Source organism: Bos indicus, chromosome 20 (genome assembly GCF_029378745.1).
Source record: "Bos indicus isolate NIAB-ARS_2022 breed Sahiwal x Tharparkar chromosome 20, NIAB-ARS_B.indTharparkar_mat_pri_1.0, whole genome shotgun sequence".
Lineage (NCBI taxonomy): Eukaryota > Metazoa > Chordata > Mammalia > Artiodactyla > Bovidae > Bos > Bos indicus.
Window position 1 is genome coordinate 22,311,965 of NC_091779.1, and position 12,558 is coordinate 22,324,522.

General features: G+C 44.4%; 1 protein-coding gene across 3 annotated transcripts in view; it reads right to left on the reverse strand.

Moving 5' to 3' along the window:
* The window catches only part of MAP3K1 (mitogen-activated protein kinase kinase kinase 1), a 77,286-nt gene extending 71,408 nt beyond the window's left edge, over positions 1 to 5,878 (reverse strand). Inside the window, exon 1 of one of the 3 annotated variants that reach the window (XM_019982908.2) lies at positions 5,376 to 5,878. In XM_019982908.2, the coding sequence (XP_019838467.2) occupies positions 5,376 to 5,854 (479 nt within the window). In that variant the 5' untranslated portion in view covers positions 5,855 to 5,878. Of the gene's footprint in view, positions 1 to 4,300; positions 4,813 to 4,914; positions 5,312 to 5,375 lie in introns of those variants that run through there. The other 2 variants (XM_070774657.1, XM_019982909.2) reach the window with 2 other exon arrangements.
* Between the last annotated feature and the right edge of the window lie 6,680 nt (positions 5,879 to 12,558).

The window sequence follows — 12,558 nt, forward strand, 5'->3', positions numbered from 1 at the left end:
GTTTCCCAAAGTTAGTTCCCTAACTAGCAGAGTTGCTTTTACTAATAATAAAGCCTGAATTTTAAAACCAGTGTTGGCAGATCCTCAGTTTCTTGCTCCTATACCCCCTACTTAATTTTCTGTTCAAGAAAGAAAAAAAAAAAAAAATCACATCTGAACTTGCAGTTCCCTACTCATACCTTTGAAGAGTACAGGCAGAAATAGTTTGAAAGTAATCTGTATCTAAATTCCTTTTGCCACTGCTGTGGAAACAGAAAAGCTACAGTATACATCTGTCCTAAGAAAGGGAAAGAGACCAAAGGGAAAGAGCAAAAACTAGCAGACCAAAGGTACAAGCAGAAAGCAGAACAAAGCTTCCACCTTTAACCACTGTCCTGGAAGGTCAATTATTCCTCAGAAAGCTAAGGAAGTACTTCTGAATTCACTGCAGAGATACCGTGTGAAATACTGTCTGTGGGTGAGAGTCACGGCACTAATCCTTATCTAGGTGCTCCTTTCTATTCCCATGACTCTCAGAACACTTAACATGGCAGTGTGACACCTCTTCATAACACAATCTGCCAGCAGAAACAGAGGCTGTGCACCGATGACATTTTTCTCTACCACCCAGAAAATCACCTCGCAGAGGTTCATAAAAGTTGGATGAATGAAATCTAAAACAAGTACAAACGGACAGGATCTGACTCTACTGGAACAGTTTCCATGTGTGATGATTAAAATGAATGTGTGATATTATATTAGCTTCTTTATTTCCTTCTACTTATAAACTGCACAAACCAAGAAACCTAGGAAACACTCAACACTCATCAACCATTCTCCCTGACTAACACAGTGAAGTGACCTAAGTACAAATCATTTATTCTCCCTGCCTAACATGATGAGGTGATCTAAGCACAGTTTACCTGTATCACATGTACGAAGCCAGGTTACAAACACCATGCTTTATGGACACGTCAGGAGACAAACGCATTGCCAATGGCACTGGGTAGAAACCTGTCATTCTCACATTGACTCTGGAAGGACAACTTCCGTCTTCAAATCATTAATCTGGTCATTAATTTGTAAAAGAAAGTGGAGACAGCAGAGAGGGATGGAAAGAAATGGACTGTGCAGTGAGACCGTCAAGGACTGGAATCCTAGCCTGTTTTCCAGTCGTGTGATCATGGGGCTTTCACATCACACGTGAGTTTCTCTTGAAAACAGAAATTACAACACACTGGAAGGCTGCAGACATGATGAAATGAGCTAATATATAACTTGCCTGACACACAGAAGGCAAGAAAAGTGACTATATAAAAGTATTTCTACTTGATCAATGAACATGTTTATTAACCACAGCAAAAATCCTCTTATTTTCTTTCAAGAACACCCAACTAGCACAGTCAGCTTTGCAGTGAGAGCATTTATAAATGAACATTTACTTCAATTCTGTTTCTGATTACTTCTTTCGCGTTTCAAAATGTTCTTAAATTATTTCTTAAAAACAACTGGGGATGATTCTTAATAGTGCATATTTCCCTCACATTAATCTTTTTTACCCATTTACATTTTAAAGTAACTCTAATTTTCAGCTTAGGATATAAAAAGAGGCCAGGACTGAAGAAAACAACCAAGTCTAAGGAATATACCTGGTATATCTGATATAGCAAGGCATTTCAAGGTTAGAAGTACAAAATTCTGCAGCTCTTAAGGAGCCTCTGGAGACTAATGCTTCTCCATGCCACATTCTCCTATTGCCTTCCTCAAAGAAAAATAACCCTCAACCCAAGAAGACTGGATACAAAAGGCAAAAGTTGTGCCTTCCAACTCAGAGAACTTCTGAATGCCCCATGTTTTTCCTCAGGGGAATCCATTCCCTATTAACTGCCCCAGCCACCCCAGCATTTCTTCTGGAATGCTCCCAGCAACTGTCAAGGGCTGATCAGCAGACAGCCTAGGCAAGCTGTAGCTGGTTCTTTTGCTCTTGTTGAAAGCAAAGAACACTCCTTTCATTCCATATTTTGAAATCTTCCAAGTCAGTAAGTCAGCAACCATTTCTAAAACGTGCAACATATGCTTGAGGAACTATAGGAGATGTGAAAAAGAATATCGATGAACAGAGCTACTTCCTGTTTTTTTTTTTTGTATCTAGCAAAATGGAGTTATTATAGCATATTGGAAATAATGTATTAAGGAATGTTGGTTAACCAGTCACTCATGCCAGAATCAGATATGAAAAGAAAACTAAAGTTGGCAACAATTCTAGTTCTAATATTTTTTCCCTTTCAAAACTATATTTAATAATCTTTGAAGAATGCATTCATTTTCTTACCTGATTCAAAATAAAACTTGGAGACAATTCCTAACTACAAAACTTACAAATTCATGTAACACTAACTTCTGTAACTACTTCTGTCATTTTATAAAATCACCAATTAAAAAAAAAAAAAAAAAACTTATTTGGGGGCAACAATTTTCCTACACCTCCTTTAGTAAAAACTCAGTAAATTATATTTTTAGTCCAGAAGCTTCTAAAAGGAAGTGAAAGCTGAGGGCTATATGAGGATATAAAAGCAGCCTATGAAACAGCTTCAGTTTTAAGGAAAAACTAACATTAACAAGCACAGCATATCTTGTTCTTTCATGGGGCCAGCAAATTGATAGTTAGGTGTTTTTTTTTTTAAGTTACAAAAATAGGATGGAGTAATTATATCTACCAAACTCACAATAGCCTGTTCAATGGAGAGTAACACTGTAATTTCTCTTCAAAGACAGTAAATAGGAAGAAAAAGCCCCTAATTCTGTAATAGAAGGAAAAAAATCCCAAACCCTTGGGCGCCACTTACAGGCAAAAAAATTTCACTGATTTCAGTTACTAACCTGAAAAAGACGGGTGGACTTAAAATCTTCTATTTTTAATATCAGTATTATTTATATTATTTACACTACAAAATTGTATTTTCCACAATTTCAATTTCTACACCCAAAGATCAAAAACTGAAGAAATTATGAAATTTAAAAACTTTAGGAATTTTCTTTAAAAAAAATATGACAGGTCTTAACAGATAGGTGTCCAGATGTACAGTACTACTGAAATATAAAAATATTTCAAAATCTCGATGTTAGATGATCCTACTAAAGTATGAATGTACCTATTATCCAAAAAGTAAAGTTCAATTGCAATTTTACTGCTTACAGTCAAAGTGCTTATACCAACAGATTCAAATGAATTTCAACCCCATGAACAAGGCAATATGGAAAAAACTATTTCAAAAGTAGAGGAAATCAATATTTTACTATAAATGAAATGTTTATATTATTTGAGATGAATAAACAGCATTCTGGCCAGTGAAATTCATTTTAAAAAATGATTTTGCCCATTAGTCTATTATTTCATATACTGTGCAATTATAATCCACCCTCTCCAAAAAGGGGAGGGGGAAAAACTAGGTTATAAAATGCAAAAATTAAACATGGACTACTCACTCCCTGAATTCTATCTGCTTTCACTTTCGTCCTCTTATTTTGTGTGGAGACAGCACTAAACATCTATACATTAATTTACAGTGGTTCCTCTTCTACTATATTCATAGCTCGTTAAGATGGCTAGAATGCTGAGGCTTGCTAAATTATTTACTGCATCCCAAAACTTAGTATCATGGGAATAAGACAAAATTCACCTCTCAAATTCAGGGTTTAATATCTTTAACTGGACCTCACTTGTAGTAACAATCGCCTACAACGAATCTTTCCAGTCAAGTTCTAATGCAATCTGCAAAGGAGCAGTAGAGAAACATAACCCTTGTAAGACTAAGCTACATGTACAAGTGCACACAGAAAACCAGCACAGTCACAAGTCTCCGTTCCTCTCAACATTGCCATGGCACACTGCGGACCACATTTTTAGGGTTCCCTCCCCCGCGAAGTGGGGAAAGAGAAGGGGGCAACTTCTAAGTAGCAATCAACAAACTGCGGTTTTAAACAAATAATCAAGTCGCCCCCAAAAGTGCCAAATCACTAGATAACTAACGAAAGCCAATGATTCCTACTGTCAAATTCGTTTCACAAGGGAAACCAATACAAGGCACTTTAAAACATTCAGAATAATGGTCAGGAAACCCTACAGGGAAACGGGTGACTATCACAACATTTCCAGCAACTCAAAACACCCCTCAAACCTGTGCTCTGCATTCACTAGATTTTAAAACAAACAAAAACAAGGACTATGGCTGTCACATTTAAAAGAATTTCCTCACACAAAAATTTCTAGTTGCCAAAGAGCCAGGCCAGGAACGGCTGGCCTGAGTTACCTTGCACATACCGTAACGCGCAGGCAGCCTAGGGCCCCGGAGCACACCTCACTGGGTCCCCTGGAATCCCGCGGCGGCCCACGCAGCTGCAGGGAGCAGGAAGCACCGCACCCGCGCCGCGGTCCCCAACCACGCCGGAGAGGCTGCGGGGAGTAGGCACTACCGCTTTGCAACTGAATGGCTGACACATCCGGTCCTGGCTCTTACACCACTCCGCCAAATGCAAACTTCAAAGGCCAAATTCAAACTCCAAACAGAAGTCACTCAAGTCTCCGTGGTGCGGTCTGTATTCCCCAGGACACTAGGAATCCCTTGGGGGACGCGATTAGAAAACTCTCAGTCCTAACACCCCGCAAGCCCCCGAGAGCTTGCAGCCCGTCAGCCCGCACTGCTTTGACAGGCGTTACAGAGCCGTCCACCCGGAACCCCCTGCGGCCGCGCTCGGGGCGCGCCGCCTCCGTTCCGGCCCGGCCTCCGGTACCTGCCTAGAGGCTCTGCCTGTCACGGCGCGGGGAACCCCACCGCTTTCTGCGCCGCCGCCCTCCAGCCCCCCAACCCGGCCTCGGGCAGGGCTGCCCACCTACTTCGCCCACCTACACCACCCGCCCGCAGGCTCAGGCCTCACCCCCGCGCCCCCCGGGACTCAGGTCCGGGGTCGCCGCCGCCGCCGCCGCACTGCTGCTCGCCTCTTCCAGCCTGACCCGGAGGGCAGCGCCAGGGTCCTGTTCCGGGGCTCCTCGGAGAGCCCCGATCCCAGGAGCCCCACAAAGCCAGCCCGGCCCCCCACACCTTATCTCAATTGGTCCAAGCAGCGCGGCTCGCACGCCTGTCACATGTCTGCAAACAATAACAAACTCTCCAGCACGTCCCCGCCCCGGGCCCCCGTCCGGTCCCCCAGGCCAGGTCCGGGGCGCCGCCCGAAGCTGGAAGGGTCAAAGGGGGTGCCCGAGGGCTTGGGTCCCGGATAGCCGCGCGCAGCCTGGCTCTGCGGAGCCCCGGGACGCCCTGCGCGATGCCGGGGTTCATTCATTGCAATAGCCCGCCAGCCCCCCAAGTCCCCGCCGCTCCCCGGGCCGCGCTGCTCACCCAGCCGGGGCCGCCGCAGTCGGCTCGGCGGCGGGCGTCCGCTTCTCCCCCGGCTCGGCCCCCGCGGGGCTCTGGGCGCCGCTGTCCGGTGCGGCCGCCGGCTCGGCAGGGTGGGCGCCACCGCGGCTCGCGGCTCCGTGGGGCGGCGGCACCGCCACAGGCTGGAAACCGCTCCCGCCCGCCGCCGCGTCCGGGGGCTCCGGCGACGGGGAAGTGGAGGAGGACGGCGGCGAGGCGGCGAGGAAAAGCGGCGGCTCGGGCAGCTGGTCCAGCTCCACACTCCGCACTTTGCGCAGCTGCCGCCGCCTCCAGTCCGCCCGCTCACGGCCCCCACTGCCCGCCTCCCGCAGCAGCCCCGCGGCTGCCGCGGGCGCGCTGCTCGCCTTGAGGGCCCCTCTGCCGCCGCCCGCTTCGGGGCTCGCCGCCCCGGCGCCCGGGAATCCCGAGGACGAGGCGCGATTCCCCGCCGCCGCCGCCATTTTCTCTCGCGGGCTACATTCGCTCGGCCCCTGCGAGGGAGGGAGGGGGCGGGGAGAGTGCAGGGGGCGGAGGGCGGGCTCTGCGCCTCTAGCGTAGGGCTGGCTGCGCCAACTGCGTGAGCGCGGCGCTTCGGGCCCCCGGCCGGGACTGACGGACGGGAGGGCGCGTGGGGTTCGGTGGGGGGAGGACGGCAGGGACGGCGAACCGCCGGTTTTGGTGGGGAGTGGGCTCTTAGCTCAGCCCCGCGCGCGGGCCGCCGAGGTGGCTGCCGAGGGGGCCGCTGCGGGGGCGCGCTAGGGTTCGCGCGCCTCACCCGCCGTGCCGCCAGGTAGTCCCGGGCTGCACCGGCGAGAGGAGGAGCCTCGGCGGCTGAGCTCCGCTTCCTCTCCGCCGCAATCTCGGCCCGGCTTGGCCGGCGCTCGCCCTAAGGGAATTGCAATTCGAGCTTTGATGGACGGTGCGTTGAAGGGGGCGCAAGCCAGAGGGTCTGCAGTCTGTCATTCGCATGCCCGTTGCAGTGGGCGTCGGGGAACCCGGGCGCGGACCGACCTACCCCCGCCCCCGCCTCCACTCCGCGCGGGACGCGCAGGTGGCGCCCGGGGCGCTCGCCTGCTGCAAAGCAAAAGAAACCCAGTGTTCAGCTGACGTGATGCCGCGGACCCAGAACACAAGTTTATATATAAAAAAAGCTTTCCTCATCTTTTGCCCACCCCCAGATCGTGCTACAAATAAAACAGAAGTTTCTGGAATATCGTGTTCCAAACCTGAAATCCCAGGTTTGGGACATCCTCTTCACCCACTGTTTCGCCCCCAGCTAGAGGGAGATCGAGAGGACCGGGCAATGGGGTCGGAGTGGGGGGGGTGGTCGAGGTGAATCGTTATAAATCTTTTTCCTTTTTTTTTTTTTTCCTCCGCTGTCTTTGGGAAAGGCAGATATGCAGGACCACAGCATGTTTGGGGAAGGAACCAGGAAGTCCTGGCTGCTGTCATCCTCCGCCAGGTTCTGACCCTCCCCGAGCCCTATGCCTCTGGCTGCACGTCCCTCTTCCCCGCAGGGTCGGGCTGCAGTCGGGTTCCCTCCGCCCCCACCCCCGCGGAGCCCGAGCTACCCAGAGCGGCGTCACGAACCCTGTTAGTCCCTGAGGGCGTCTGGCGATAAGGTGCTTTGGAATGGAAAAGCACCATTTACATGTTAATGATTTTAGACCTTTCTTCTGGCTTCCCTGTCGCGTTTACTTCTCCCCTCCCTTCTTTTCCTCCAGCCGGTGTGTCAGTGCTGAGAAATCTCCCTCTAGCCCGGAACCGAGTCCCTAGATTTACTTTGTGAAACAGAGATTAAGGCGGGGGCGGGTAGGGTCGGGGAGCGTCGTGGAGGGAGAGAGCTGCTCAGGAAGAGAAAGGAGAGCGCTAACTTGTCAGTGTTCATATATTTAGACAAAAGTCTAAACTGTCTACAAAATAATTCCTTTGATTTCTTGGAAATAGATAAAATGAAAACCTCTTTCTTGGCTATAAATGGTAACTGAGGAGGATGGTGATATCCGAGGGATTTTTAAAGCGGCTTCAGATTTCATATTAGCTCTGTGTTAACTGCTACGAAGTCTGCCATAAGCTAGTTTTAGTTACATCCAACGGTACAAATTTTGAAACTTTAGATAAATCTGTTAGAATTTGAAGTCTACAGTTAGGCTATGATTATACAGTCTTTTAATGGTAGCCAAGTGTATCATCCAAAGCAAACAGTAGTTATTTCCTAGGTCTTCCCGGATTGTTACACCCACCAAAACCTACGTTGGGAAGGATAAACTTCTTTCTTATTTAGATTAGAAAACCTTTAAATTTAAACACATGTACTTAGTTAACTGTAAATGAGAAAAGTAGGTAGATGCCTTTAGCTTTTCAAAATTGTTCCAATTTTGAAGTTTGGCCAGAGTAGCAAAACAGAACGGGATCCAGTAAAACATTTACTTCAGCCTCTTCATTTGTGCACAGTGATGAAAACGGGACCGAGTGAGAAGAGCACAGTACTATCAACTAGCCACAGTCTCTGGCCTCCATCCATCACACCGCCATGGCAAAACCTTAAGTGCTGGTCTTTCACCTGGTTTTTGGTGCTTTGAGTGATTTCCCCCTTTAATCTTTTGTGTATATATTCGAGTTGTCATTATGCACCTTGCCCTGACAAACTTATTTTTTAAGGAAGAATTATAAAGGATGTGCTTGACTGAAAAGGGTGTTCTTCCTCCATCATATGTTGATATAAAGTCTTCTTTGAAGAAACTTTAACCTGTTGAATTGCTACCAAAATTTTTGCGTCTTAAGCCTGGTTAAAATTCTGTCTCTAGTTTGGTGCTGCTGGGTCCTGCTTTATATTACTGCGTAAAGATATATGTCAAATTGCCTTAATTTGATTTCTTTAATGACATAAAGGAGACTTGTGACTCTTCCAAGTTTGCTTGTACACTGAAAATTCCAGTTCCTATTTCCAACCTCTTTATTTCTATTCTCTCTCAGACACAAATGTTGCAGTAATTTCATTTATGCTATGACAACTTTGGTAAACTTTACGTCAATATTTTACAGATCACTGCTTCCACATGGTGCTTCTGGGAATCACCTAAGTCATACTTCAGTTCCTGAATCTCACTCATTTGGAGGATCCAGTTTAATATTGGTGCATTTCCTTCTTGTGCATAAACACTGATGTAGAATGAACAAATTTAATAGGCACTGGCAGAAATATTTCAGTCTGTATATCACTCACCTTGTGTTTCTTAAATACCTATTATGCACACACAAGCAATTTTCTTCTCTTGAGATATTGTTTGTTGTTTTTCATATTTACAAAAGTAAAACAATCCATTTGCAAATATTTTTATTAGTGGGTATTCATCAAGTTGACTCTGCTAGAATTTCAGATCCATCTGTGTGTGGGGTTTCACTCCCCTGTGAAATCTTTGTCTTAGGTAGACATAAAGAGTAAGAAGATAACCTTGAGAATAGAGTAAAAGCTGGTATCCTATCAGAGTTATAAATATTATTATGGAATACTTGCAGGAGAGTTGGGGTGAGAACTTGGTTTCTCTGTTCTCTGTCCATATTTCCAAGTGTTTCCAGATGTCCTGAGTCAGGAAATCTTGTCATTTATGGGATAGTTGACCTTTTGCAAGTACACTGTTCAGTCAGTTCAGTTGCTCAGTTATGTCCGACTCTTTGCGACCCCATGAATCACAGCACGCCAGTAGGTGACATTATAGCAGAAAGCTTCTTCACCAACCTCCACTTACTGACTCATCTATTAACAGATACCTGTCATTCCTGGTGTGGTGTGCAGCAGGCAGAGGGATGCTGCAGCATAATGAACGCTCATGATACCTGCTCACTTCTGCTCCCACCATTTGAGTTATGGACCTCAGCGAATCCACCATATTTGTTCCCAAATCTGACTATAGCTGCTGTAACTGTCCTTATAGAATTTAATTAAGTCCTATTAAACATGACTATGTAAGTGCAAAACAAAAAGTTATTCCGATGAAAACTAAGTTAAATGCCTTGAAAGAATGAGTGAAAGCGAGACACTGAAAAGAGTCTCTGTCAAATCAGTTATGGATATGAGGATTGTGAAAGAGTGGAGAAAAAAGCATTCAATTCTATAAGAACTTTGTACATGTCTCTCAGTTTTCACTTTGCTTGAAAGAGAGTGAAAACTGTAGACCATGAGAAATGTGAGAAAGCCTCTGGATAGTGGACCCATACTCAAAAGACCAAGGCCCTCCACCCAAATACTGGTTAAAACCCCCAAAATATACAAGACAAAACCCTGTTGCTTATGTTTTAATCTAAAGGAAAATAGTTTATACTATATATACGTATGAGATTCCTTTTTATTAACCAGCCATCTAAATATTTTGCTTATATTTGAAAGTATTTAAAATCAGAAACTAAATTTTTGTAGTGAATAATGAAAGCCAGCTGAATCGGGATTTTATATTTAAAACTGCAACTAAGGAAATTTGATTTATCTCACAGTTAGCCAAATTCTACTTACCTTTGCAACTCTGAATGATTCTTTGAATTCTGTTGAACCCTGTTGGTTGCTCTTTTTTGGTGTATAAGGCAATATTCTTCTGTTTAAGTTTTATGGCTTAATCATGACTATCATTTTTCCAAAAAATATATATGTATATATTTGAAGACTTCGTACATTTCTCCAAGGTCCTTCTGTAATATTCAGTTTCTTTCTTTGAATCAATGTCCTTGTTGGTTTTCTCTTAGTGGTCCACTGGTCCAACTCTGCTAAATCCTATGCTGACAAGACCTTACACATGATCTAGGAAGTTTGGTGTCACTTCTGGTGGTTTAGTCAACTTCTTCATCTTTTGCAACATTTGTGCCTTCATTTTGTAATTGATTTGCATTGTTTTGGGGTAAAAACTGCTAAAGAAGTATACAAAAGTGATATCCACTAGAGCAGTGCCCTCTGATAAAATCTAATGCAAGCTGCAAATGCAAGGCTCATATGTAATTTTAAATCTCCTAGTAGCCACATTAGAAAAACTAAAAAGAAGCAAGTGAAATTAATTTCAATAATGTAATTTATACAGTATATCCAAAATATTACTTTTTCAGTATGTAATCAATATATAAAATATTACTAATGAGATTTTGTCATTATTTTTTTACTACATCTTTGAAATCCAGTGTGTTTTTTACTCTTCAGAACATATTGAACATCATTTGAGTCACATTTCAGATGCTCAAAAGGCACATATAGACAGTGACCAGTGTCACCAGACAGCACAGCCCTAGAGCCATTATACCTAAAACTTAGGAGTTTTATGGACCATTAAACGTCTAGTTAGGCCTCCAACTCTTTAGTGGTTCCATATTACATAGAATATAGAGTGCAGATTCCAGATTTCTTTTTTCATTCATTCTGTATAATTACAAATATCCACATTTGTATGTTCAGGAAATAACAAATCACAATAGATATAAATTAGTAACATGTAGGTTAGCATATTACTCTTTCTACCTCCAATAGCTAAACTTTCAAATAAATTTCAGGCACCCTTGTCAGTTTCTTTCTTAACTACAGTTCTGATTCTATCACCTCTACTCAAACTCTTCAGTGGTTCCGTGTTACATAGAGTCCAAATTCCTTCTTTCTTTCATTTATCAAATATTAAACGCATTTGCTCCTGTGTGCTGGGCACCACTCAAAGTCAAGAAATGAGATCAGCATAGACCTGCCACCTGCCTTCATCACACGCCCAGCCTACCACCGTTGACTGCTGGGTTCTCAGCACAGTTCACCCTGTCTTGTACCTGGGCTCCCACCACAATATCTGTTCCCCAGGTTGGGAGCAGGTCATGCTATCTTTTCCTCCACTCTAACCTATGAGCCCTCTTCTTCTGAAAACTCTTCCTTAAATCCAGTCCACACCCAAACTCTGGCCACCACCACCCCTGGGCCTGGCCCATTCTTAACCTTTGAAGGGGCAGGGTAAGTACACATGAAGGCCCCATAACAACATTTTAAATTAGTTAAAAGTCAGAATGTAAACCAACAGTGGATAAAATATATTTTAGGCTTCTACCTTGATATATATACTTTCATAAAGACAAAACTGAACACTGTGTAAAGTTGTGATTTTTTTTACATGACTGGCAACAAAATATTAAAGACAATTATATTTATATCTGGTGTTCCATTGATGGGCTAACTGGATGAGGACTAAAGATATATCAAATTTTTAAATAAAAAATATTTAAAATTGAATTTAAAATTAAAAAAAAATTTAATTAAATGTAATCAAGTATTTTATTAGGATCAAACTATTTGCAATCCTAGCATTCAATATCCATACGGTTGCCAATGTAAGGAATAGCAACATACTTCACATGATTTGTCTATACCTACACAAATACAAATCTAGGTCATATACATTACTTAATATTGCAAATTTTTTCTTAGCGTTTGTGTGTTACTGTTGTGAATACTGGCCCAATGAGTGAGTAGCCCAGGACCCACGAGATAGGTCAAAAAGAAAAGCAAGGACATGGACACTCGGACGCCTAGGATATGACATGCGGTTGTTCAGGAATCCATTGCATTCCTGTTATCAGAGGGACAGATTTGACAAGTTAGCTTATTTTTCTCTTCTCTTATTGAATACATCTACTAGTAAGATTCTCCCCAACTATAAATTAATGTTGATCTCCAACATGGGCAGCAGTATAGCCACAGACCTTCTTGACCTGTCAAGACTAGGGGACAAGGCGTGTGAAACAATGCATCTCTGGATCCTGAGAGGCATCGATCTCGAGAACAGGAGTTTAGGGTTATGCATCACGCTGAGCCAGCACCGCACCCCAGACCCAAGTGACCAGGGCAGCTGTGTGTTCTTTAAAACATTTGTTCTCCAAATTTGTGACACATGGTGCACTTCTATCCTCCTGCCTACGTCTGAAGGAAGTACTTTTAAGCACCTGCTAACAGGCAGGCCCCTTCTGGGTGCTGGGGGTACAGAAAGTGAGAAGATGCCCTTTCCCTAGAACTTCCAGAGCCTGCCTTACATGAGAGCCACTTGTGTCCATGTCAACATTTTCCACCGGCTAATAAGACCCCAGAGGGAGGGACCATCTCCTCTTCATCATCCTTGCCTCCCCAGAGCCCCTAGCTCAGTGCCTTGCATGTAGT